We start from the raw sequence: 25,531 nt of genomic DNA, 5'->3' as shown, positions 1-25,531 counted from the left end.
AAAAAAAAAATGACCCAGTTTAAATGATAGACTATATATGGTTCCCTTTCCCTTATGTAATGGGCACTCAGACAACATCTACTGAATTGAATCGAACAATTTGGAAAATATTGAAGCGATAGTTGCAGTGAAGTTTAAAAACATGTAGTGAATTTTTCTTAGAAACAAGGGTGCTAAGAAATACTGAGCAAAGAAGTAGGAGGATACGTAAGACAAGATGGTTGCTAAGCAATTGCATTGGTCCTGGTGTGCTCCAAAGGAAAAAGCCCAGCACTGAAATAAGGGGACACGTATGACCCAAAACAGGGTTCTTAACCTTTCTTTGTCTTGGTTTCCTCATTTGTAAACTATAAATAACAACTGCTTTCCACACCTCACAGTTATTTTCAGAATCAGTGAGATGAGATATAAATGTGCATTAAAAATTAAAAAGGAAACTGTACGTAAAATAGTCTAGTTCTTTTTGCCAAATTGTTCCCAGTTATTTTTCAAACCTTCCTCTCTACTCTTGAAGGAATTAAAGCAGGAGCAGGGACAACAGAGGTGAAGGGCAATGGCTTTGTGTTCGTGACACAGGGGGATGATAGAAAGAGAACCAGGACCAGTAGTGAGAAAATCTGGATTCGAGTTTTCCTCTGCTATTTGGTAGCTGTGTGGTTTTGGACCATAAGTAATCTCTGAGTTCTCTGTTTGTAAAATAAAGACAATAATGATGAAAGAAAAAATGAGACACCATCACTTAAAAGAAAACACCATTCTAAAAAGAAAAAATGAGAAAATTCAATGAGTTGTTTTGAAAAGATTTACTTTAAAACTATAATTATGCACTCTGTGAAAATAAGCTTATGAAGATCTACGCAAACAGTCATGGATAGTTAGAGATTCTCAGTGTCCTGAGTATACCGTGGACATGGAACAGCTCATTTTGGGCAAAGGAGGGATAGGTGGAAAATGCATAGACATCGTTTTTCAGCTGTGACATCCTGTATTATAACACAGCAGCCATCCATGGATAGCAATCAGAAGCATGATAAAAACACAACAATCTTAATAAATGTCACTGATGTCTGATGGGGACCCTGTGCTCACGTTAAAGACCTTAGAGACCGTTAATTTCCTACAAGCCCACTGGGCCCACTAGCGCCAAAATTTACTGGGAGTTGCCTGCTGTGTATCGAATTTTAAAGAGGGAATTCCTTCGTTTTAGGAAAGTCTAAAAGAAACAAGGAGAAAAGGACTTTTGTTAACCATGGATGGGAAGAGGATCAATAAATATTGTGCACAAATTCCATATGATTGTGCAGGGTATCACATTGCATGGGGATAATGTAAAAAAGTCTGTCTCCGTGCAAGAATGGGATAAGATAAAGGCTGGAGACCCTTCATTTCCTCAGTATGTTCAGAGCTTGGACTGAGCTGGTCCACTGTAGGTGCTCAAAACACGTTTGTGGACCCAGTCTCGGTTGTGTAGGGCAGATCCACTCACACCCCCGGCACGGCCGTCTCCATCGTATTTTAAGAACGGAGATGATGACGGCCCCGTTCATGGGCAAGGGACGCGCGCGCGCGCACACACGCACACTCCGCCCTACGCTGTCCGTGCTGCGCCTAGTCCTGCCCGAGAGCCTCGGGGGTCCCGAGCTTTTCTGTCCTCCACGCAAGTGGCCGGGTCGCTCGTGTGCTCTTCACGCTGCGGGCAGTGAGTCACTCATGTGACTCCAACTGACTCGGAAGGGGCGAGATCGGCATTAGCGATTCCACTCTCCGGCGGGCGGCTCTCTGTGCTCCCTAGCGCTGGAGAGGGAGGGAAAAGAGGGGACGCCGAGGTCCGGCCCGTCTGTGGCGACGTCCCAGCGCCCGGGGGTCCCGAGCCGCGGGAGGAGAACCGGGAGGGCGAGACCCGGCGGGCGGAGAGCGCCGGGCGCTGAGACCCGAGCACCGCGCTGGCGGGCGGGGCACGGACAGCCCCTCCCCGCGGGGCTGGGCGAGCGCGACCTGCGTGTCTCTCCGGGTTTGCCCCCGGCGCGGGGAAGCCTGAGCCGGGGCCGCCCACGCCGTAACCAAGACTCGTGTTTGCGCTGCTTGCGAGGAGTTTTTCACTTTCCAAGTCTCATTCGATCCCCGCAGCAAACCAGGAAAGAGGCAAGGCTGGGGACCTGAGAGCGGAATTGGAACTCAGGGCTTCTGATGCCAGGTCTCTCCCAAGGTGTCCTTTCTTCTACGACTTCCTAGAGCGCGACAGTCCGCTGCAAGAATTCCAGAACAGAATAAGGCGCTGGCAAGTTTTCGGCTTAAGGTTTCTTTGTAGGGTCGCCCCCCGCCACGGCTCGGAAAGCGAGGACTGAGGCGGGTAACTGGAGCCGAGGGGCGGAGCGCCTTCTCGCGGTCCTCTGCCTGGAAACTCGTCTACAGTCGCTTTCTCCCAGGCGACGGGTGGTTGTGAATACTCGTCTAACAGACGTTTGCCTGCATCTCTGCGGCGAAGAGGATACGATAATACCATTTTTCTAGGAAGTCTCGGGATAATATGTTTTATGACCGTTAAACTATTTTATTTATTAATGTTTATTCTACATATTTATCTGAGGAAATAATACAAAATGTTGACAAGGATGAATGCACAAAGATGTTCTCTGAAGCCTTATTTTCAGTGACGAAAAATATTAGATACAGTAATCTAAAAGTATAAACACAGTCTATTGAGGTCCATTCATAACAAGGACTATCATATTGCCATTTTGAAATAGCATATTTGTAAAAACTTTAAAGAAGTGCTGGACATGATTATGATGTAAGTTTTAAATATACGAACTTGCATATATCCTATGAGCTCATACACGCAAACATATATGAGAAGGAAGTGCGCTAAAATGTTATCTCTGGATGGATCGTGTTTTCTTTTCAACTTGTCCTTATTTTCCATTTTTTCCGAAGCGTGCAAGGTGACTTTTATACTTAGAAAAAGATAAAATAAAATTTAGATAAATGTATGGATCGTTGCAAGATTTCGACATCTTTGAGGACAAAGTGATGTCTCTTTCAGAAAAAAGGGGGGGGTACTGTTTTGGCAAAACCACTCTGCCATCGACCACCTGGGCCACCTCGCGAGTGGCTTATCCTCTCTGATCGCTACTCCTCACTGAAAAAAAAGAAACTGGAAACATTCAGCCTATAGCTTTGATGTAAAAAGTAAATGATACGATGTATAAGAAATTACTTGGCTGAACCATCAAATTTGCCAAAATTTTACATGAATTTTTGTGATAATTTTTGCACCCACTACCTCCAGTTTATCCGGATTTCAGAAAATAACGCCCAGACGGTTCTTCTAATATTGAATTCGCCTAATAAGGTTTATCTAAGAAACACTTGTGAAATTCCAAAAAGAACTCTAGTGAGATCTCATTTTGATTAAAAAGTATTTTTAAACTCTTTAGATTCTGTGCTGAGACTGCTGCCCCGAATCTTGTTTTCTTGGTTGAACCACGGGGCATGAGGAACAGCAGTGGGTATTCATTGACGGCTTCATACACACTATCTCACTTAATTCTCACAGTCATCCCATGATGAGCGCTTTCTTATCTTCGTTTTTTACTAAGCATAAGCTTTGTGAGGTAAAAAAAACTTGGCGCAAAGCCCACAGTTGATTGTCGCAGAGCCAGGGCTGGGCCTGTTGACTCCGCCCACGTTCATAACCACTGCACCGCTGTGTCCCGGGAGCGCTTCCGAAGATCTACCGCTCGTCAAAATTTCCCGCCCCTTCGGAGGGCGCAGCGTTCACACACACGCTCGCGCGCTCAAGACAATCAACTTTAGGGAGGACAAAGGGGAGGAAGAGAAGGAACTTGGGGACACGCGGGGCAAGGTGAGCCCCAGTCTGGCACCTCCACGTGGGCCGGGGCTATTACTTTCCCTCCTCCGCACCTACCAGCGGAGCCTGAAAAGAGGGTGGGGAGAGGGTCCCCCAATATAGCTCCCGGAGCTGAGATGCTCCTCCTGGGAAGTGCAGGATCCGGGCTCCCCAGACCCGGACTCCGCTCAACGCGAGACATTTCCACCTCAGTCTCGGCCATGGCGGGTCAAGACTCGCTCCTCCGCGTCCAGCCTGTGCTCCCTGCAAGGAGCTCCCCGCCCCTGGCCCCTGCCCTGTGCCCACTAAGACCCCGGCGTGCACCTCCATTCCTGTGGGTGCCTAGCCGTCTCCACCTGAGTTTTCCTCTGAATTGAGAGTGGAGAGTTGAGCTCAAACCAGGCCGGTTGGACCGGCTTGGACTGCAGAGCAAGGGTTCCACCCCTCATCCCCGCACTTGCACGGGGAGAGTCCCTGCGGACCCTGGGCTGACCTCGGAGGCTCCCGCTTGTATCTTGTTTACCGAGATACAAGCCGCGCGCAGCGCCGTCTGTCTTGCTTTTGAGAACCGTCAATACGAAACAAACCTTTCCCGAAGGTGGCTGGGGATGGAGAGGAATTGGAAGGGCGCGGGAAGAAAGCACTTAGGGAGGAAGGTGCTGGGTTAGCACGTGGTTTCTGCGGGAACCAATCGGGTCGGCGGTCTCGTCAGTCGGCCACGGTCACCCGGCCAGCAGGGATGGCCCAGAGGAAGGCGCAGTTCGGGAGGCTGGGCGTCTGTCCCAGTCCTTGAGTCTGCGGTGCCTGCAGCGACAGGACAGGAAGCTCAAAGAGCTGCGCTCCGCGGGGACCCGGGACACCCCGGCCCCGCCCCTTCCTCCTTCGGGATGCTGCTGAGCCCCGTCACCTCCACCCCTTTCTCCGTCAATGACATCCTGAGGCTGGAGCGCGAGCACATCGGCCCCGAGGCTTTGCAACTCCGGGGGGCACGGAGGAGCCCGGAAAGTTCTCAGAACCCGCGACTGGTCCCAGAGCCGCGAGGGACAGAGGCTCACAACACTGGTAGCGACGGCGACAGAAGGCAGGACGGGTCGGCGCCTCCTGGGGGACCCTGTGAAACGGTCACAGAGATGGACGCGGAACCCGTAGAGGAGCCACGTGAGTACACGCTCTGGTCTTGGCTCCTACAAGGGAAATCGTGAGGGGGGATGGGTCCTTACCAATCGGCGCATGGGGGGACACTCCTGCTTTTCCTGGCTCCGAGGGCCTATCCCCATTTCCGTCATTTGAAGAGTCCAAAAGGCCTCTCAGCCCCCTCTCCCATCCCCTCCAGACACCCAGTGTGCTTCACACACCCCTGATGAAAATAAGGTGCTGAATCTTAGGGATTCACTATTCCCACAGCCTGTCCTCTGATTCCCACAAACGCATCACCCCCACTCAGAGCCACAGTTCCCAGAAACTCCAGCTTCTCTTTCTTAGGGCGAAACCCTCTACAGCGCCTTAGCTTTGCCCCATCCCCACCAGCCTTCTCCGCCGTCGCCGAACCTCTCTGCCCTAAGCAGTCCGCCGAAGTGGAGCCATCAAAGCAGCGGGCGCTTTGGGAGTGGAAACTCCGTCGGCTCTGGGGTCCGTCCCAGGCCGTTCCCTTCTTGGGGCTCCCTGAGTGGCCTGGCCAACCCAGTCTTATTCGTCTGCCCGGGTCTGTCGTCCCGAAAATGAGAGGTGGCGACCAGACCGGGTGGTGGCTGAGTCCCTCGGCGTGGACGGCCCTGCGCGCGCTGGCGCAGGCCCTCCGCGTCTGGGAGCATGGTGAGGGCAGTTCGGGTTTTAGCTGCTCCGGGAGACGACTCCGGCGGAGTCTCGGCGCCTGGTCTCCGAAGGCGCCACCTCGTGCGCGGGCAGCGAGGCCCCGGCACCCGCGTCCAGCGGCGGGAAGGGAAGGGACGGGCGGGGAGTTGTGAGGCTCGACATTCTGCGAGATGAAGAAGCCGCTCTTTCTCTTGCCAAACCTCTGCGCCTCGGCCCGAAGGCTGCATGCCCCGGCTGTGCCCTGGCCCCTCTATACAAGGCCCGAACTAACCAAATAAAAGAAAGACGCTAGTTCGGAGTTATTCATCGACTTGGGCAGGCTGGTTATTCACCGACTCCAGGAGTCTGGAGAACTTGAAACTTTTCTGCGTTCGCAAAGAAGCCTGTGGGTTTTCTGCAGCGGACTCTGCAGCGGACTCTGAACTCCCTCGGCGCTGCTCAGCCAATCGGGCAGTCCGCTTCGGCTTTGCTAAGAAAGGGTCCTGCTCCTCGGGTCACTGCTGTCCTCGCAGCGAAGGCACCTGCAGCGCGTTCCTCCTCTGCTGGGGAACCGGGGGCGGCGACTCTTCTGCAGCTGCGGTGGACGCCGAGAAGGGGCCGGCGCCTGGCTCCAGGAACGAAGCCCTGGGCTGCGGCAGCGACTGCGTAGAGAAGTGACCTCCCTGGTAGACTCCGCGCCTCATCCGTCCCCAGCCGACCCACCTTCCTTTCAGGGCCGCAAGGCAAGAGGGGCTCGGACTGTGGCCAGAAGGGCGAGGGATGCTAGTACGCGCCCGGGGTGCCGCGCAGCCCCTCGGCCTGCTTGGTCAGTGACTCGCAAATGGCGTCCTTCTTGTTCCACAGAGCCACTGAAGGTCAGTTGCTACTTTTCGGTTTATTAAGAAAAAGCCTAGTCAATATTTTTCTTCTTTGCAGGGAGAGGTTGCCTCAGTTTCTCTGAGCGCAGGCGTCTCTGAAGGAAGTTTTTATTTCCTCAAACTTAAATACCAAACAGCCCCATATCCCCAGGAGATTGTGCCGGCGCGGTCGGGGATTTGGAGTCGGGTTCCAACCCGTATGGGCTGTAATTAGGCGTGTCCCGCTCCACCTCTCCACTAGCTTGCATCCCCTCCACGTTGCTGGTTGTCTCCTGGATGAGTTTCCATGAAAAAGTATTTCCTCTCTACCCAGCCTCGTCGGGGTGCTTGGCGAGGGCTCTGTCCCGGGGGAAGAGAAAGTCTGGGCGAAGCCAACGCCATCCGCTTGCCAGGGACACCCCAAAGGAGAAACAGGCCGCTTTTAAAAAAGCCAAATGTGGATCTCAACTTTATATATTCCTCAAAGAGAACCTCAGTTTCCAAGCTAAGAGTCAGGAGTCAGAAAATATTTCGTTTTATTTTGTTAATTTGGATTGCAGAGCATTGCGTCCAAGAAAGATGGGACGGGTTCCTGGTGCCGGTGGAGCACTTGATGACCAAAAAGACAATGGTGTGTGCAAACGTGGGGTGAAGGTGGGAGACACGGAGACTCTTGTCCCTGAGCTTGGAGCCGAGTACCCTGGGATGCGCGCGGGACCACGATGGATAAGCAGGCAGACAGGAGCCTCCGGCCAGCATGTCGCTGAGTTTCGGCTCTCTCGTGCTGTCTCTCTCTCCCTCTGTCTCTCCCAAGGGCAGTCCAAAGTCAGTCTCCATCTGATAGGCTCCCACACTCACGCTTGATTGTCGAACGAAGCAAAAGCTTCCCCAAACTGGCGCACACTTTAGAATTGAATTCACAGCGAACCGCCCCTACCCACCAGCACATACACATTCTAAGAAGAAAAAGAAGCTCCGACTTCATCAAGAGTCTGCTTTTTGGGAAACGGCTGTACACTGGGAATCGCAGAGTGTCGCAATTTACATTATGTGCCAGCAGGTAGAAAAGCAACAGAGTTTGGGGAAAAGGAACATTGAGACCAACCTGGGACGGTGTAGAGGGGTCAGCAGAGGGGAGAAGGGGGTGCGAAGTGAAGGCTACCAGGGGAGAGGGGCGTCCCTTGAAAGCAAAGTAAGAATTGCTCAGGGGAGCCTTAGGCTGGCGCTGACGGCGTTCCTTCCTTGCTTTTAGAGCCCGGCCTCAGCGCAGCTTCGCCCCTCCAAGGCGGGACCAGGATGCCAGAGCGCCGCGTCGGCGACAGTGGCGACGGCGCACGCAGCGAGCGCACGGAGCAGCCCCGGGCGCGGCAGCGGCGGAAGCCGCGCGTGCTCTTCTCGCAGGCGCAGGTGCTGGCGCTGGAGCGGCGCTTCAAGCAGCAGCGCTACCTGTCGGCGCCCGAGCGCGAGCACCTGGCCAGCGCGCTGCAGCTCACGCCTACGCAGGTTAAGATCTGGTTTCAGAACCGGCGCTACAAGTGCAAGAGGCAGCGCCAGGACAAGTCCCTGGAACTGGCGGGCCACCCCCTAGCGCCGCGTCGGGTGGCGGTGCCCGTGCTGGTGCGGGATGGCAAGCCCTGCCTCGGCCCGGGCGCTCCGGCCTTTCCCGGTCCCTACGGCGCCGCCTCGGCGGCCTATTCCTGTTACCGCGGCTACGCGGGCGCTCCCTACGGCGCGGGCTACGGCGGCGGCTACGCGGGCGCGCCCCGGGGCCCCGCGCATCCCGCACCCCTGGCCAGCGCGGGCTTCGGCGGGGGTGGCCAAAACGCCAGCCCGCAAGGCCATCTGCCCGCCACGCTGCAGGATGTCAGGGCCTGGTGAGGCGCCTGGGCTCGGATACACCACCGGGGCCAGGTGTGCTCAGTCCCTGCCCCTCAGCCAACGGGTCGGGGCCGTGGAGGAAAGAGGCGACGCGACGGCACTTCTCCCCCGAGCGATCTCTGGGACTGCGAATTGTCCCCCACGAGCCTTCCCGCTGAGGGCCCAGGGGACGCTCCCCTCCTCAAGAAACTAAACGCGGAGCCGTCGCCTGCTGCCCGCGAAGCAGCACTGGGAACCGGGAGGAGAGCCGCAGGTGGCCGGCACTGAGGCTGGTGACTTTTCGGGCCTCAAACCCAGGGGCTGACAGGCTCCTTAATTTGTGTGCAGCAGCCCTGGGAGGCTGGAGGGTGATTCAGAGGGTGCGCTAGAGGGCTTCGGTCCTCCAATGATAGGCAACAGGTGGGTGAAGGAGACAGCAGGCGGGTGAGGAAAGGCGGATGAAGAGCCGGAAGAGGAGGATCCAAGAAGGTCAGGAAGAGGGACTATTGTGGCAGACCCTCCTCCTGCGGCGTGTAAACTGCCGCCTTCCCTCGGGGCTGAAGGCTGCGCCCCTGGGGACTCAGTGTTTTGATCCAGTGGAGCGCCCTTCTCTGGAGACACAGCGGCTCCCCAGGAAGTATCCTCTGCATTCTGGTCCTTCCCTCGCTGTCAGTACATTTTATCTCTGGTACACAGCTCAGCATCTTGAGTAAATATACTAAATCTATTTGTGTGTGTTTGCATGTGTATAGGCCATTAGAATCTATCCATCTCTCTGTTACTTCTAAACAACTTCGAATAAAAGTAAAAATGAAACCCAGAAGTTCTGATTCCCCGGTACTTACAGGATTCCCTAGGGAGACAAAACAGCGTCAGCCCTGGAGACAGGTTCGCTGATTTCTCCTCACACCCCCTCTCCCTCTGCAGGTTTTCCTTCAGAACATATAGGTTTCTGCCCTCCGGGTGGCCGTAAGTCCTGACATGATGGGTAGGAAGCCTGAACTTGAGGGGAAATTATGATCCCCCCCCAAATACGTCTGAAGTCGTGCAAGCTGAAGACTGAAAACACACTCATTTTATTAGTGGGAACATGCAAGCAAAGAAGACACCTATCTTTGGGAAGCACTGGTAGGAAAATCAGGGTCTTTTCTTTTTTCTTCATTCCCTCGACCACTAACTTGTCAAAAGTTAAATTCTTTTATTTAATAAGTTGTAATATTTAATTAACATGCACTGGCCCTGCATTTTCTCATTTCTGAATGTGCCTGGTTTTTACTAACGTGGGAAACAGAGGGCTTGGTCCCATGTAAACCATTCCTGACTAGTGATAGCTTACGTCTCTTAAAGTTTATATGTTTAAGCTAAAAACAAGAGTAATAGTTTATATTTTTCTTACTACCATTTCCTTACATTTTCTCTCCCTTTTTTCCCCATCCCTTTTCTTTTTTATTTCTCTATTATCATTGTTAATAAAAGTTCATTTGGAGACACCCTGCAGTGTCTTTCACTTATAGCTAGTGTTGTGCCCCTGGGATTAAAAAGTGCAGTATGTATACTTTAAATTCAGAAATCTCAATAAATATTCTTTGGTCAATTAAGCTAAGATTAAAAAATAGAGATTACAGTTAAAATCTGCATCATGAGAAATTTGTCATTCAATGCTCTCCTTCTCCCTTCACTCTGGGCTATTCCTTAGAAGAGGACAAGTTACCCGTGGACACTGGCCTTAGATTCACAACAGCTGAGTTTAAGTTCAGTGCTGTCCCTGACACCTCTCTGGCCCTCAGTTGTTAATTCAGTTGTATTAAATTTTTCCAAGATTAGATTCTAAAATACCACGTTATTTTTTAAAAATCCTTTGTTGGTGTCCTTTGGGTAAAGTCTTTACCCTTGAAATGTAGGTTATCCTCATGTGGCCCTAGCAAAGTACTTGGCACAGAGTAGGAAATTAGTAAATGTTACTCGCTTCACCCTCCCACCCTCTTCTAACATAGAAAGGTAATCCCAGAAGCAGTTACCAGAGGAGTATTGTTCTGAATAGGCCTTGCCTCCCGCCTTGTACCACATGGAAAAGCACAGGAGGAAGATCGATGGCTGTGGTCGAGGCTGTGAGTGAAGGGGAAAGAGGCTTAGTTCAGTCACCAGCAACTCAGTCATCGCTGAACATTTCTGGTAGGAACACAAGAGAAAATAAGATTTGGCTGCCGCCCTTAAGGAATTTATTATCTAATGTGATACCAGAGACTAACATGAGAAAAGTATCTAAAAATGCAAGGTGGTATATGCTGCATGTCAAGTGGGACAGACAAGAAGCTCTCTAGAAAGAAAGAAAACCTGCTACGAGCTGGGGCACTTAGAGAAGGTGGGTTAAGCCTGGTGATTAGGGTGGGAATGGCACCATTTACTGGGAGAGGTTCTGGGAAAGGACTAGCGCTTAGGGATGGAGAAAGTAAATGGGCACATGCCCAGGCCAGGGTCAGATTCTACAGTCATCTGAGACACAGTTGAAGGCTGGCTTCCGGGAATTTGTAAACTGCTCTGTTGGCTGAGGGGTGTGGGAAGCCACAGGGGACGTTGATTTCATACACACCCAGGACCCTTTAGAGACCCTTTAGATCTATGACCTGCAACATTGTCTGTTTTGCTCTCCAGATTGCTGTAGCATCCACATTTGCTGGTCTAAACAAACAAAAACCTATAACAAAACCTTGTCCATGTGTAATCCATGTAGTTTTTTCTTCCGACGAGAGCATAGAAATTTGAGATCCATAGGACACCATTGATTTCTTTCCAAAAGGTAAGGAGAGTGAAGGAAAACTCTCTCCTCCCACCTCCCCACTTTCTGCCTGTCAGGATCACTTTACAACGCATCCCTTTCCGGGCTCATCGAGCCCACCCCCAGCTGCCCGTCTTCCATCCTGTAATCGCTCCTCTGCACTGAAAGCTGCCCCTTTGTGTGTGTGTCTCACCAACCCAGCTTGTCCAAGGGAGGGCTCTCACCAGGGAGCCGCTCTGTAAGCAATCAGCTTATCTGCATCCTTCAGTCCCGTCACTCCAGTCACCTCTTAATGTTCACAAGTTCCCCAAATGGGAAGTAATTGACCTCTAAACAAAACAAAAAAGCTCTCAGAGAGATAGCAGAGGTTCCTTTCCTGACTGTCCCAGGGCTAGGGGTCTCACCTCGGCCAGGTGGATAAGTCAATAAAACGGCAGACTTCCTGGCTCCCTGTCCTTCCTCTGCCCCTCGCAGCCCCTCCAAGCCAGCTTCACGGATACCATCTGCAAATCAGATGCAGCATGAGCCCGACTCTAGCTTTCAGAGTTCCCAGAGATTCCTGGTATTTATTTTTTGTGATTTTATCATGACGAAGATGTAGCTTTTGGGGGACATATTTAAATCTTTTAAAATTCCACTTGAAAAATGTTTACAATCCTCAGAGTTTATACCAGCTCCTTATTACATCAGCCCACTAACTTGCCGTTTTTCATTTTCACAAAACAACGAACTTAAACGCTGTGCCTCCGCACCTTCCCATGAAGAAGCTTCTTCAGAGATGGAAGACGGTGGAGGAGCACTCAGTCAGGAGTAGCTGGACCTCATTCCAGTCTGCCTAGCAACACGCTGTGTGACCCTGAGCCAGCCTCGTAACTTCTCTGCGCTTCAGACTCCTTTATAAAACTGAGGAGGTGGATCTCTGAGGCTACTATTCTAATTTGGGGTGGCTCCCTTTTTTTTTTTTTGTGAGGAAGATCGGCCCTGAACTAACATCTGCCAATCCTCCTCTTTTTTTTTTTTGCTGAGGAAGACTAGCCCTGGGCTAACATCCGTGCCCATCTTCCTCTACTTTATATGGGACGCCGCCACAGCATGGCTCCACAAGCGGTGCCTCGCTGCACGCCTGGGATCTGAACCAGCAAACCCCGGGCCGCCGCAGCCGAACGCACACAGTTAACCGCTTGTGCCGCCAGACCGGCCCCAGGGTGGCTCCCTTTTGATTTTAGATGCCTTTATTTTTTTTAATTGTAGGATAGATCATATTTCCAGAAGACTACATAAAACAAATATGTACATTTTAAAGAATAATTGTAAAGTTAACACAGATGTAACCCCCTCTCAAGGCAAGAAACGGGGGGTGCCAGCTCCCCAGTAGTCCTTCTTCCCATACTTCTCCCAGAATACAAACCCCTTCCCTCCTTCCTTTCCCAGAGGCCATACCAGCTATTCTAACTTCTCTGATAATATTTACAGGCTTCTCTTTATGGATTTACCCATATAGACACATCCCTCAACAATGTGGTTTAATTTTGCTGGATTGTGAATGTTACATATATAGAATCATCCTGCATGCATTTCTTTGTGACTTGCTTCTTTTCTTCAGCTTGATGATTGTAAGATTTATCCATGTTGTTGTGTGTAGCTTTAGTTTGCTCATTTTCATTGCTACATTGTATCCCATTGCATGCGTGCATTTGGGTGTGTGTACTTACTGGAAATGCAGGTACTTTCCAGCTGGGGTCTGTAGCAAAGTATGCCGCTGGGGTCCCTTTCCCACAGGTACAGCTGTGTTCTCTAGCGAGAGTTTGTCCTGTCTCTAGGAACTGTTATGATTTGCAGGGCAAGGATCCATCCTCTGACAGGTTTCTATTTATATAAAAAATAACACTCTCACACTAGTATACCCTTTTAACTTTTGTATGATTTCATTCTGTACTCACCACCTCCATCTGAGGCAAAGAATAGTACTGTTCCCATTCGCAGAGGAAGAGTCCGAGGGCCAGAAATGTAGTGGCCACACTGTCACTTAGTGACAGAACTGGGAGTAGACCCCTGGACCCTGTGTCCTCTGGCCCTGGGTCACTTCCACTGAACACTCAACAGAGAGTTCAAGTCCTTACACAAATCAGGTGACTAGTGAATGACACGTTCTCTTTATGTCCTGAGGGGAAAATGCATAAGAGGATTGGGAGCCTTTTGGGAAGAGGGGATAAATATGAAGCAAGATGCCAGAGAGGGTGGGAGGTGGATGGGAGAGACACAGCTGCATCTTCAGACGCTTGTGGGCAAACAGAATATTTAAAGACTCTGGCATTTGCATCTCCCGTTCCCATTTTTGTCCACATTTTCCTCTGCACTTTGAACCCCCAGAGACACTGATTCATGCTTTCAGATAGTCACCTCTTGAGGGTGAGGAGAATTCAGCCCTGAGCTCTTTCTCGTCCTCCGTTCTACCTCCCCCACCTCAAGGAGAGAGCTTCATGGGAAGTCACTCTGCTTCTTCCCTGACTCTCTGTTTAGACACCAGCAAGTCCCCCCACCTTCACCGAGAGAAGGATGTGGTCTTAGTGACACAGTCCAGGTTCCACTGTCAGAAAAGCAAAGACATGCCCAGCAGCCCTGGCAACAAGCCTCAGAGCGCTTTCTCATTTAGCCCCTATGGGGCCGTCCTCATAAGCTGGTCTCAGTCAAACCCGCTTTCTTCCCATCCATGCCTCAATGACTCCTGCTTCCTCCTGTCACCAGTCCAGCATAATTGCCTGAAACACTAGGGCCCAGGAAATTGGAATCCAAAGCTAGGACTGCAGTAGTTCAAAGGTGAACCTTTCCTCTGATGGCTGCTGTCTCCAATCCTACTCTGGGCCGCCCCATGCTTCCCCTGGACATTCCCCATGGGTCAGGTCCCCCCGTACCTGCTCCTGGAGCATCTTGGACTTCCCCATCAGAATGCATTTACTCTCAGTGTCTGCTGTCCCCTCTGAACAATCAGCCTCATGTCTGTCTCAGACCCCAGGGCTTCAACACACCCTGTGCCTGTCATGGAGTAAGGGCTCAATGCCATTTGATGATTGATCAAATGAGTGAATGGTTGCTGTCTGGCTTCCTTGCATGGCCTCATAAAGTCCACATTAAAGGCCCAGGTTCCCACCCGGCTCCTTGGTCATGAGAATCCTCTGGAAGAAAGTCCTATGTGTGGATAAGAACCTGGCTCCTAGCAGGGGTCATCTGAGCCCTGGTAACAGGGACTCTAAGAATTTCTGTCACCCAGGGGTTATGGCATTGATGAGAAAAGAATTCCTGTGTTTATTCTTCCAGCCATTCTCCTGTAGGTCAACTTAACTTTAATTAGCAAGTATTGAGGAGTATTAGGTTGAGCATCGTGGGGGAATATAAAATCAGTATCATTAAGAAAATATTTACAGGATCAGAGATATACAAGGATGCATAAGACAGAGTCCTCATCTTCAAGGTTATAAAACAGCAGGTAAGACAAACACCTGTAAGCCAAATATGCTCCAGGACAAACAAGAAACTGTGCCTTGTAAAGATATGAATCATTCACTCAGTTAACACCTACACTGATAGTTCCCACCCAGAAGATGCTTATAATGGGGAGATGTGTGGCAGAGACTTCTAGCTCTCATCCAATATCTGTTTCCCCCTTTCTTCTTTAGGAATGGAGCCCCGGAGTTTTCGTGAAGCACACAGCCTTGTGGCTAAAGATTACATTTCCCAGACTCCTTTAGTAACTAAGTTCTGGCTCCAGGGATGAAGTGATGTGTGCAACTTCCAGGACATAGCCCTAAACTGAAAGGGCCTTACCTCCACTTCTCTTCTCTTCCTGCTGCTGGCTGGGATTCAGATGAAATGGTGGGTATAGTAGCAGCTGAGATTATGACAGAGCAACAAGATGGAAGAAGCTTAGGTCCCCGGCACTCTGAAATCACCATATCAGCTTTGCTCTGCTTACACTCCAACTATGATATGACACAAAAATAAACACTAGTCTTAAGCTACTGTTATTTTGGCCTTTGTTGTAGCAGCTGAATGTTTATCTCAACTAATAGAAGACACAGGCAGGTGATTAGAAGATTGGCTGATGCAAGCACAACTGATGTTTAGAGGAGAAATAAATCAAGCCAAAGTAATCTGGGAAGGCACCATCAAAGAGAAGGAGCTTGAGACAAGCTTCTTGGAAGGGTGAATAAATTTGGATGGGTGGAAGGAAAAGATGGGGAATCTATACAGTGGGATGTAGAGAGGAATATATTGCACAAAGTGCGTGGGAACCAAGAACTCTGTGAGGCGACATTGAAAACAGCAGTCTGGATGTGTTCACCGTTGATGTGTTCACCGTTACGGTGTTCAGCTTGTCTGCCCTCTCCCCAGCTGATGTCATCTACTCTGAAAGCTTCCCTACCATTTCTACTCAAGTAACTCCCGAATCCCACACCTACAGCTGCAGCTCAATCCTCCACCCTGAATTCCAGATCCGAACTGCCCATTACTTCCTGGACATCTCCATTTGAATATTTCCCAGACACCTCAATCAGTAACCGACCCACCTCTCCACCCTCCTCCTGGTCCACTTTCCGTATTCCCTCTCTTGTGCACGCTACTCCATCTGCCCGTGACCCAAGCTGACACTCATTGTCCCATTTCACTCTCTCTTCTCCCCAACCTGCCCTATTTTAGGTTCCCACGGCTACTATCTAAGTTCAGGTCATCATCTCTCACTTGACCACGTGCAATTTTATTTTATTATTATTATTTTTTGTGTTTGTGAGGAAGATCAGCCCGGAGCTAACATCTGATGCCAGTCCTCCTCTTTTTTTGCTGAGGAAGACTGGCCCTGGCCTAACATCCGTGCCCATCTTCCTCTACTTTATATGGGACACCACCACGGCATGGCTTGACAAGTGGTGTATCGGTGCCCGCCTGGGATCTGAACCTGCGAAACCCGGGCCGCCGCAGTGGAGAGCATGCACTTAACCGCTGCACCATTGGGCCGGCCCGCCCATGTGCAATTTTAGTTGCCTTCTAACTGGTCTCCCTCCCTCCACTCCCTTCTCTCCAGGCCATTTCTCATGCTGCTATAGGAGTTTTTGAAAACATATTGTATATTCTTTGATGAAAACACTTTCAAAACACAGTCTACGTTATTTAACTGGACACACGAGAACCTCCGGAATTTGACTCTCACCTACATTTCCAGCAGGGTCCTTTCACATGCTTTCTGTTGAGTCAGCCAACTGCTGTGGCTTTCCTAAGCATGGGAGGTATGGCTCCCCTTTCGCTCTCTGAGGCCCAGCTCAAAAACCCCTCCTGGAGGAAGTCTTCCCTGAGCTCTGGGGCAGGGTCTCTGGTCGGGATTTTCTGGGCTTTCACAGCGCATGGTTCATCCCTGTTGTAGCACATATTTCACTCATAGATTTAGTGGTTGCTTCTTTAACTGCTCCCCAATAAGAGTATAAGCCTCTTGAGTGAAGAAATCAATTTTAGCCAATTTTCCTTAATCATAAATTTTTATTGAAGTATAACATATATAGGTGAAAGTGCATGAATACTACACATGCACCTAAATTAAATTTCACACAGTGAATTTCCCATGTAATCAGGACCCAGATCACGAAACAGAACATTAACATCCCCCCGATGCTCTCTTGTACCCTGTTGCTGTCACTCCCCCAAAGGAAACTACTAGCTGGACTTCTAACACATTGATTAATTTTGCCTATTCTTGAACTTTACCTAAAGGAATCCTATGGTGTATATTCTTTTGCCTGGTTTCCTTCACTCAACATTATGTTTGTGAGATGTATTCATGTTGCAGGGGGTAGTTACAGTGTGTTCATTCCCACTGCTGTTCAGTTGTCTGTGTATGGATACACCACAATGGATTTATCTAATCTACTGTGGGTGGGCATCAGGGCTGTTTCCAATTTGGGGCTATTATAATTAGTGCTGCCATGAACATCCTTGCACATGTCTTTTGGTGACTATATGAGCACATTTCTGTTGGGTATGTGCTGGATGTGGAAATTCTGGGTCATGAAGTGTGCATATGGCCAGGTTTAGCAGATCTTACTATTTATCTGAAGTAGTTCTGTTAATTTACATTTCAACTAGGAATGTTCGAAAGCTCTGGTTTCTGCAACTTCTCACCACCCCTCGTCAGTTTTCCTTTTACCTCTAGCTTCTTCCACTTCCTTGTCCAGAACGTGGCAATACAGGCAGGTAAGGGGTGCTCCGAGAGTATTTGTGTAATGGTGTAGTTGAGTGGAACCACTGGAGGGGCAGTGGGAGACAAGTTCGAAGAGATGCCTAGTCAGTGGGCAGAGAAAAATAACGAATGTTTATTAAGCCAAAGGGTCTGGTGCTTGACATGCATTATATCATTCAATCACCATAATCACTCCCTAAATTCTAGGGTCCAAGGAGTCCAATAAGCTCCCAAACTAGGAAACTGAGGCTCAAAGTGATTAAGAAACTTACCCAAAATCACCACCACTAGAGACAGAGGTAGAAGTTGAGCCTCTAACATTCATTTACTTTCCATTATATTCGGTTGTCTGTTCACATGCATTACAGGCTGCTGCACTGTACTGTTATTTAACTACCTGAACATTCAGCCATATTTGCTAATGATTGAGCATCCAGCCTATGCTCTCACACTGATTGTGGTGTCTTTCTGATCCTGACATTTCCATCCCAACCTCAGAGAGAGTCATCAGAGGGAAAAGGTCTATCCTAGCGAGCACCTTCAGATGCTTGAGATGTAAGAGATCACAGATTCCACAGGGCCCTGCTCTCCACCAAGGGACACCTGCATTCAGAATCAGTCCTATACACACCTTACATAAAAGCGTTACATGTAACCTGAGAACATGTGTGTTGGAGATCCTAGCACCAATGGAGTAACCCGCAGCCACTGCTTGCAGAACTTAGACTGCCCACCAGGGGACACCATTGCCTCCAGTTTCCCAGTACAGTGGGGACAAGGGAATTCCCCAAATTCCTTAGGCCTCCACTCAAAGCCTTTGGTTTTGACTTTGAGCAATGTTTCAGATTTCTTTTTCAGGTCAAGCCTTTGCCTTCTTGTTTGAATATTGACAGTTGAGAGTGGACAGGAGGAGACGGTGAATCAATGGATTAAGGGCTTCATAGACACCAGCTGTTGGCAATGGTTTCAATGTGACAAATACCAATGAAAACACTAGTGATGCTGGTGGCTGCGAGATGCATGCGGTGCTTTGCAGTGCACATATGTCCTCCATAAATACTGTCTTACTGAATCGCCATATTTGTTGTTAGTGCTGTCGAAGTCCATCTTCTGGTGACCCTGTTTATAGCAGAGTGGAACCCTGCCCAGTCCTTTTGTGCCATCCTCCCATCTTCTGCGCTATGTCAGACAGTGCTCTGCTGCTATTCATAGGGTTTTCATGGCCAATTGTTTTTAGAGGTGGGCGGCCAGGTCCTTCTTTCTAGTCTGTCTTAGCCTGGAAGCTCCACTGAAACCTGTCCCCGTGGGTGACCCTGCTGGTGTTTGAAATACCAGTGGCATAGCTTTCAGCATCACAGCAACAGGCAGCCGCCACAGTACGACAACCAACAGACCAGGCAGGTGGTGTGATTCCCTGACCAGGAAATGAACCCAGGCTGCGATGGTGAGAGTACCAAATCTTAACTACTAGACTACCAGGGCTAGCCAATCGCCATATGTGAAAGTATTATTCTCACACGGCTGAAGAAACTAGGGAAAGTAAGGGACTTACTCAAGGTCACACAACTTGTAAGTTAGGGTCTGAATATAACCCACTGATCCTGTTTACGAATCCTCTGTCCTGGTTTGAACTGGTGCATCTAAAATATAACCGTCTAGGTTTAAAATACTAACTCTGCAGGGCTGGTAAAGCAGATATTGCTAGTAGACTAGCCTGACTCTACCCTCCTTTTCACCTCCTCTGGAGATCTTGCTCAAACACCCTGATGGGAACGTGATCTGATTGGCTCCTTCACAGTGAACTGTTTTTAACTCAGAGTGGAGGTTTTAACTGTCCCTGAGTTGAAGACTGCTTTGAGAATCCATGTAATTGAATCTGTTGAATTCTGGCTTAGCTCTGCCACTGACCAGCTCAGCAATGGAGGGCGAGTTACTTCATTTCCTGGATTCAGCTTCATCTCAGGTAAAGTTGAGTTAGTTAAACCAGTGATTATCTGTGACTCTCTGGTTTGTAAGTGACAGGAACTCAATTCACACCAGCATGAGCAAAAAATTCAACGCAATTTCTTGGCCCACATAGCTGCATGGCAGGAAGGCTTAAGGGGAAGCTAGCTGAAACCAGGGACTCCAGCACATCCAGTTTCTCCCCGCCCACCTCTCATCTCTGCTCTCTCTGCACGGTCAGCTTCATTATCTCAGGCTGGCTGAAACCACGGCCAGGCACACAGCCACTGGCAGCTCAGAAACACGTCCTTACAGCTCCAAAACCAGAGAGGAAATGGCATTCTCCTGCCAAGTGTAGGTTGAAAAGCTAAGTCAGCTCCTCTCCATCACAGGGTGTAGTGAGCACCAGGCAAGATAAGAAAGCAACCTCAGCTGCCAAATGCCTTCTTCTTGAGGCTTATCCTGCCCCAGGGCAATTCACTTGCTGGTAAAACTCAAATGCATACCTCCATAGATCTTGATAAGAGTAGGACTTACAGGGGAGGGGGTGGACTAGCAGTGCAATGCAAACACACCCTCTCTTCCTAGGCCTCAGCCCAGGAAAGTGCCTCCATGTGCCAAACACTCCATAAATCTAAAGAAAGTGACCCAGACTGGTCGCCCTGGGACGGGCATCACTTTGCATCATTTCATTCTGTCTCTGAGGGTAGCATTATCGTCCCGAGACAACCAGTAGACAACAGGCGCAGTGGAGACACCCCCATGGCAGAATGCCTACCACTAATGCCACCTTCGTGCTGCATGATCTTTCTTGGAGAAGTAGATTTGGTCTCTCATCAGCATTCTTGCAGACTACAGAACTTGTAACCTGCCATCCTCTCATGGAATCCCACTAATTGTGGCCCTTTAAAAGCAGCATCTCCCATCCTAGGGGTAAAGAAATGAGGTGACACAACTCTTGCACCTTCATACTCTTCTACCTGATACAGTAACATCCTCCTGACCTAAAAAATAGCCTTACTTTGGCCTTACAGAGCAGGACCGGGACTCCTCGGTGGGCCAGGCTGTGATGCACCTCTAGGCTTGCTCCCAGGCTGCAAGCAGTAGCAATTGGGCTGTGACACAGAAGGGCCGTAAGAGGAGAAGGATATGGCTGCACCCAGGAAAATCAAAATTGTCAGAGGTTGATGTGCATAAACACCAGTCCCTAACTACCAGCCTCAGCATGCCACACCCACTGTCCCTAGGGCAGCGGGAGACACCCTCATGCCGTGCACACAGGCCTCTAGGCCTGCAGCGCTCCTCTGCCGACTGCCCTGGCCTTTGCTGTGAGCTGACCACCCCTCTATGTGCAAGCGGTAGGGAGGGAGCACGCACGCCAGGACTGGCTTCAGTTCCACGCCGCCCGCAGAAGGCTCTGCTCCTAGGACGCCTGCTTATCTCTCCCTCAGCAGCTCCCCTCAACTCTGAGCCCCAACTTCAGGACAACTGTATCCAGAGCTAGTATATCCAGAACTCATCCAACAATGCCACCCAGGCAGAAACTGCCTTCTCCACACACATTCCTTCTTGCTCGTCAAGCGCTCTCAGCTTCAAGGTCGGAGGATGGAACTGCTGACAAAGCTCTTCCGGGGTGAGCTGGTGGAAGGCCTGGCCTGTTGCCTCCTCCCTCTGTCCTGACTGGACATGACCCACAGCGGGTTCAGGGATGATGTTGGCTGGAGCCTCCAATGTTGAGTTCTTCCCTTGGCCTGCCCTAAGAACTTCTCACACACAACCCCATTCGATCCCCAGGACAGGGCATTTCTGTACGGCAGTCAGCTGTTATCGCTCCCACTTAGCAGAGGAGGTAACTTAGGCCACAAGAGGCTAAGAACATGCACCTCGAAAGCGGTAAAAGTGGGATTTAAATGTGGCCTCTTGGAGCCCCAGGCCTACCCTCTAGCCCCCATCTCAGCTGTTCATTTGTAACATTTCCTGCATGGGCCCACCTTCTGCTGCTCACGCTCACTGGCCTGGGTCAGCCTCAGAACTGGCCTGCTGATTCCCTTTGGGCCATCTGTCATCATTTCCACCAGTCCTGTCTTTCTAAAACCCAAATTTGATGGTATGACTTCTCTCTGATCTAAGCCCTCCACAGCCCCCGAGAGTCCTGTTGTGCATAAACTCTTCTGTGTGATGGTCAAGGCTGCTTCGATAGCAGGCAGGCCCTTCCTCTACCTCTCCACCTGCTCCAATCCTCTCGATGTCTCCAGGCCCTTCTGAAGGCCCACCTCCTCCAGGGATCCTTCCATCTGGAAGCTGCCAGTCTTTGAGAGTGAATTGAAGAGGCCCCTTGCCTAGTCGTTTTCAGATCAGGTTCTGAAACACTGCGAGGGTTCTCAGGACAAGGACAAACGGATGCTGGGTGTGTGTAGAGGGGAGGGGTCACTCCTTCTCTCTGCTCGGTGGCGGCAGATTTTCCTTTATCTGTCACACATGTGGTGTCCATGTAAAATTCCATCTGCAAAGGGTCCCACTGCTAACATACTATATATAATTGGATATCACAACAACTGGTAATAACAGCGTGATAAACAGCACTCAGTCCCACCTCCCCCTTTTACAGACGGGACCTCCCTACAGCGCTTGCTGTCCACTATTGACCCAACACCTTCTACAGACCACCCCTTGCAAACTCGACTATCTTTCCCTGTCTGTCTGTCTGTCTATCTCCTCAATCTGAGTATCAATTCCTCAGGGTCAGGACCAGGTCTTATACATGGTTATCTCCAGGGACCAACAAGGTTTAAGAAATGTTTATCTATTGTGACTATTTATTTTCTGCTTAAGACATTTCTCTAAAGACATAAAACAATGCAGATACAATGAAAGCCCCACCCAATCCCTCGTCCTCACTCCCGCAGTGGTAACCACTCCCCCAAGTTAGGGTGAATCATGTCTCCGCATTTTTTTTACCACACCTAAATGCATTCTTATGCTATGTAATCCATCGTTCCCTGAGTTCTGATGGGTAATCTCAGAGACACATGTGAGATGAGGCTGCTTTTCCCTGTGTATCTTGTTTTCCAGTTGGACTCTAAGCTCCTGGAGGGCAGACAGCATGTTTTATAAACCCCCCTACACACACATACACACACAAACCCTCTTCCCAATTTATGTCACATGCTGACTCCAGGGACAATTCCTACGCATGCCTCAAGGACGTGGCATCGCCTCCTGTGCAGGCACCCCGGCTGAGAGTGACGCCAGCAGAAAGCAGCATCACCTGCTGGTTAAACACCAAGATCTTGGGCCAGCCTGCTTGGTGTGTGTCTTGGCTTTGTCAGTTATCATCTGAGTGGCTGCAGCAAAGTCAGGCAACTTCTCTGTGCCTTGGTTTCTTCTTCGGTAAAGTGGGGCCTAACAGTGTCTATTCACAGGGTTGTTGTGAGGACTAAGTGAGTTACTATAAGAAAAGTACTTGAACAGCACATTTTAAATGTCAGGTGAATGTTACCTACTATTGTTTTTGTTCAAGCCAAGGACTTCTGCGTCACTGAATTTCACTAGTTTACAACGACCTATTTCATGCAGTCCCCATGCAATGCTGCATCACCCAGAAACAGGGGGACATTAAATGGGCCAGCTTCCCCGCTCGGTGCTAACCCCTCCCAGGAGGGGGTGGGCAAGTCTGTCTGTCAAGACCAGGTTCTCTCCTGGCCTCCTTCTTCTCTTGTTCTAGGATGCCCCATCCCTGGCCGCTCTTTCCACACTTTTTCTCCTGCTCAGAACTCAGATGGTGCCTAATGGCTTCTACCCCTATTTGAGGGAGACAGCCATCAAGAATGTGCTGGGCACACCGTGCCCACGGGGCCTAGTTTCCCAGGGGCTTTGAGCCGACTCAGCAATGAGAGGCCAGGCCCCCACCCCAGCCTCGTCTCTAGGACCCCTGGTCCGGCTGGACTCCTTCTGCCACCCCACTCCCCCCGTCCTCTCGACATGTCCTCCAGCTGGGTGGATCCTGCCCAGCAGTCTCTGGAGAAGAATCGGTGTCAGGCTTGGTCTGATCCATCAGTTTTTCTACTTCCCAATCGGCTCCCTGCAGCTCTGAGAAGAGGACACGTGAACAGGTTCTTAGAGGCCTCAAAGTGTCCACTGACGCCACAGAAATGAAACACTGGACAGCGGACTGCAGCTGTGCCTCTGACATTTTCTTTCTTTTTAAAAAAATATACGAGGAGGAAGATGGGCACGGATGTTAGCCCAGGGCCAGTCTTCCTCAGCAAAAAGAGGAGGATTGGCAGATGTTAGCTCAGGGCTGATCCTCCTCACAGAAAAAAAAAAAAAAAAAAAAAAATATATATATATATATGAAATAAATTAAATTATACTAATTATCTCTTTTTTCACTGTTTAAAACATTTTACAGTAAAAAGCACGTTTTAGGAGACAGAAATAGAAGTGACCTACAAATTGAGAGAGATGGGTTAAGGTTCTGACTCGGTCAATGACATGTAATTCTAGACGAGTCATTTAGATTCCCTGAACCTCAGTCTCCCCATTTCTAAAATGATGCCTAAGGTCTCTCCATATCCAATTCTGTGAACTTTCAGATAGGAATGCAACGATGCCTCCTGGTCTGGACACCTCCCTCTCTCCAGCATATGCTGTCTCCGTGCTTTCCAGATTATTCTCTACCTCCCTCTTTCCTCTCCCCAGCCCCTTCAGAGGGAATGGGAACCTGGACAATGGGAACCTGGACAAGTATATGAATGGAATGAAAGGCATGCCCATGCCCAAAGCATTTCAGGCATCAGAGCGCTGCAGGGCGGTCTAGAAGAATCTTTCCTTCCTTCCCCACATGCCTAGGTGGCCATTCCCATATGAATTATGAAAACACCAGGATGGCCTTGCCTGTGTCACCTCCTACATGGGTAGGACTTGCCTCAGGCCAAATATGAACCCCCGGCTGAGTGATTTACTTCCTGCTCAGTGGTCTGTGCCTACGTTGTCCTAAATAATTTTCAGGAAAGTGTCTGTCAGAGAAACCTTAGTCAGTAGTTCTGGAAGAAAGCAGTTTTCTTTACAGAATAGGCTCTCTGTCTTCCCAGTCTCTGTCTACTCACAGGGGTCAGTAGAACCCTCTGGAGAGCTGAGTAGAGTCTTGGCCCCCAGCCCCTCACCCCACAGGGATATGCATCCACCCCATCCCCAGAAATTAGCTCTGCGCCCTTCTCAGATGATCATCTGCCCTGGATACCATCATTTTGAGGCAACATCTATGATAGCCCGCTCAGTTTTATGGGGGCACTGAGAGTCTGAGGGAGTGGGAAAGAGTAGGTCTCAAATGGCTCCTGGCAGCCAGAATGGTGTGGGAAGGTCAGAGCCTCCTTCCCTAGACAAACAGCCCCCAGCGCGTCTCCCCGTGAGGGCCTCTGTTAAGCTGTTGAGCAGATCAGGTGCAGAGGGACCATGGCCACCCAGTTAGACACAGGGAAACTTCTGCAGATGCAGCCCCACAGGCGTGGGCTCTCCAGAAACAGGCAGCCATGGAGGGGGCGGAGGGGAGGTGACCAGGGGCACCGTTAGCAAAATACTCTTAGGTTCCTATTGCTCAATAAATCTTCCCTGATGGCTTTTCTTGGGTGATAAGCACTGATGAGGGGCATAATGAGGTTACCAACTTACCCCAAACCCTAATCCCCTTTACCATACAGAAAGGCCTGCAGGGAAAGCTGGCATAAACAGATACAGAGTGGGAGGAACAGACCTTTTTAAAGGGTCTCAGGATCGAGGGAGAGAGAGGCCTTTTGGCAGGTGTGGGATTTGAAACACAAATGTGTTTCAGAGTGAGATAAAGGCCACAGGCACAGAGGAGGTCTGCAGTCCCTCAGAGAAGAAATGGAGTAGAACACGAGGCTCTATAGTGGCCCCCCCCAAGCCCTCCTCAGAATATCCTCCTCTCTCCCTCCTGGAGCTGCTCAGAGCCCTCGGCTCTTTGCTACTCAAAGGGGCGGAGAGGGTTCTTAGACCAGCAGCATCAGCAGCACCTGGGAGCTTGTTAGAAATCAGACTCTTAGGGCCCATCCAGACCTGCTGAAGCAGAGCCTGCATTTTAACAAGATCCCCGGGTAATCTGTATGCACCTCAAAGTCTGAGGAGCACTGGTCTAGCCACCCAGGGCACTATCCCCTCCCCTCACGGCTCCCCAGGCTGGTTTTCCTGGGCTCTGCGCTGGTTTCCTCACTCTC

The 25,531-nt window shown here is 50.1% G+C and overlaps 1 protein-coding gene across 2 annotated transcripts; it reads left to right on the top strand.

Moving 5' to 3' along the window:
• Positions 1 to 4,352: 4,352 nt before the first annotated feature.
• NKX2-6 (NK2 homeobox 6) lies at positions 4,353 to 15,142 on the top strand. 2 transcript variants are annotated; one of them, XM_014789873.2, is made up of 2 exons: positions 4,353 to 5,008; positions 7,751 to 9,916. In XM_014789873.2, exons 1-2 carry the CDS (start codon positions 4,738 to 4,740, stop codon positions 8,374 to 8,376), a joined length of 897 nt encoding a protein of 298 aa, XP_014645359.1. In that variant the 5' UTR covers positions 4,353 to 4,737; the 3' UTR covers positions 8,377 to 9,916. The 2 variants fall into 2 exon arrangements, 1 of the variants encoding a protein (XP_014645359.1); XR_015553725.1 differs by lacking the exon at positions 7,751 to 9,916 and adding an exon at positions 14,806 to 15,142 and having other exon boundaries at positions 4,940 to 5,008.
• The last annotated feature ends 10,389 nt before the right edge of the window (positions 15,143 to 25,531 follow it).

The sequence above is a fragment of the Ceratotherium simum genome, chromosome 12 (genome assembly GCF_057802395.1).
Source record: "Ceratotherium simum simum isolate JZ-2026a chromosome 12, ASM5780239v1, whole genome shotgun sequence".
Classification (NCBI taxonomy): domain Eukaryota; kingdom Metazoa; phylum Chordata; class Mammalia; order Perissodactyla; family Rhinocerotidae; genus Ceratotherium; species Ceratotherium simum.
The sequence above is the reverse complement of the archived record's forward strand: the minus strand, read 5'-3'. Positions and strand labels throughout refer to the sequence as shown.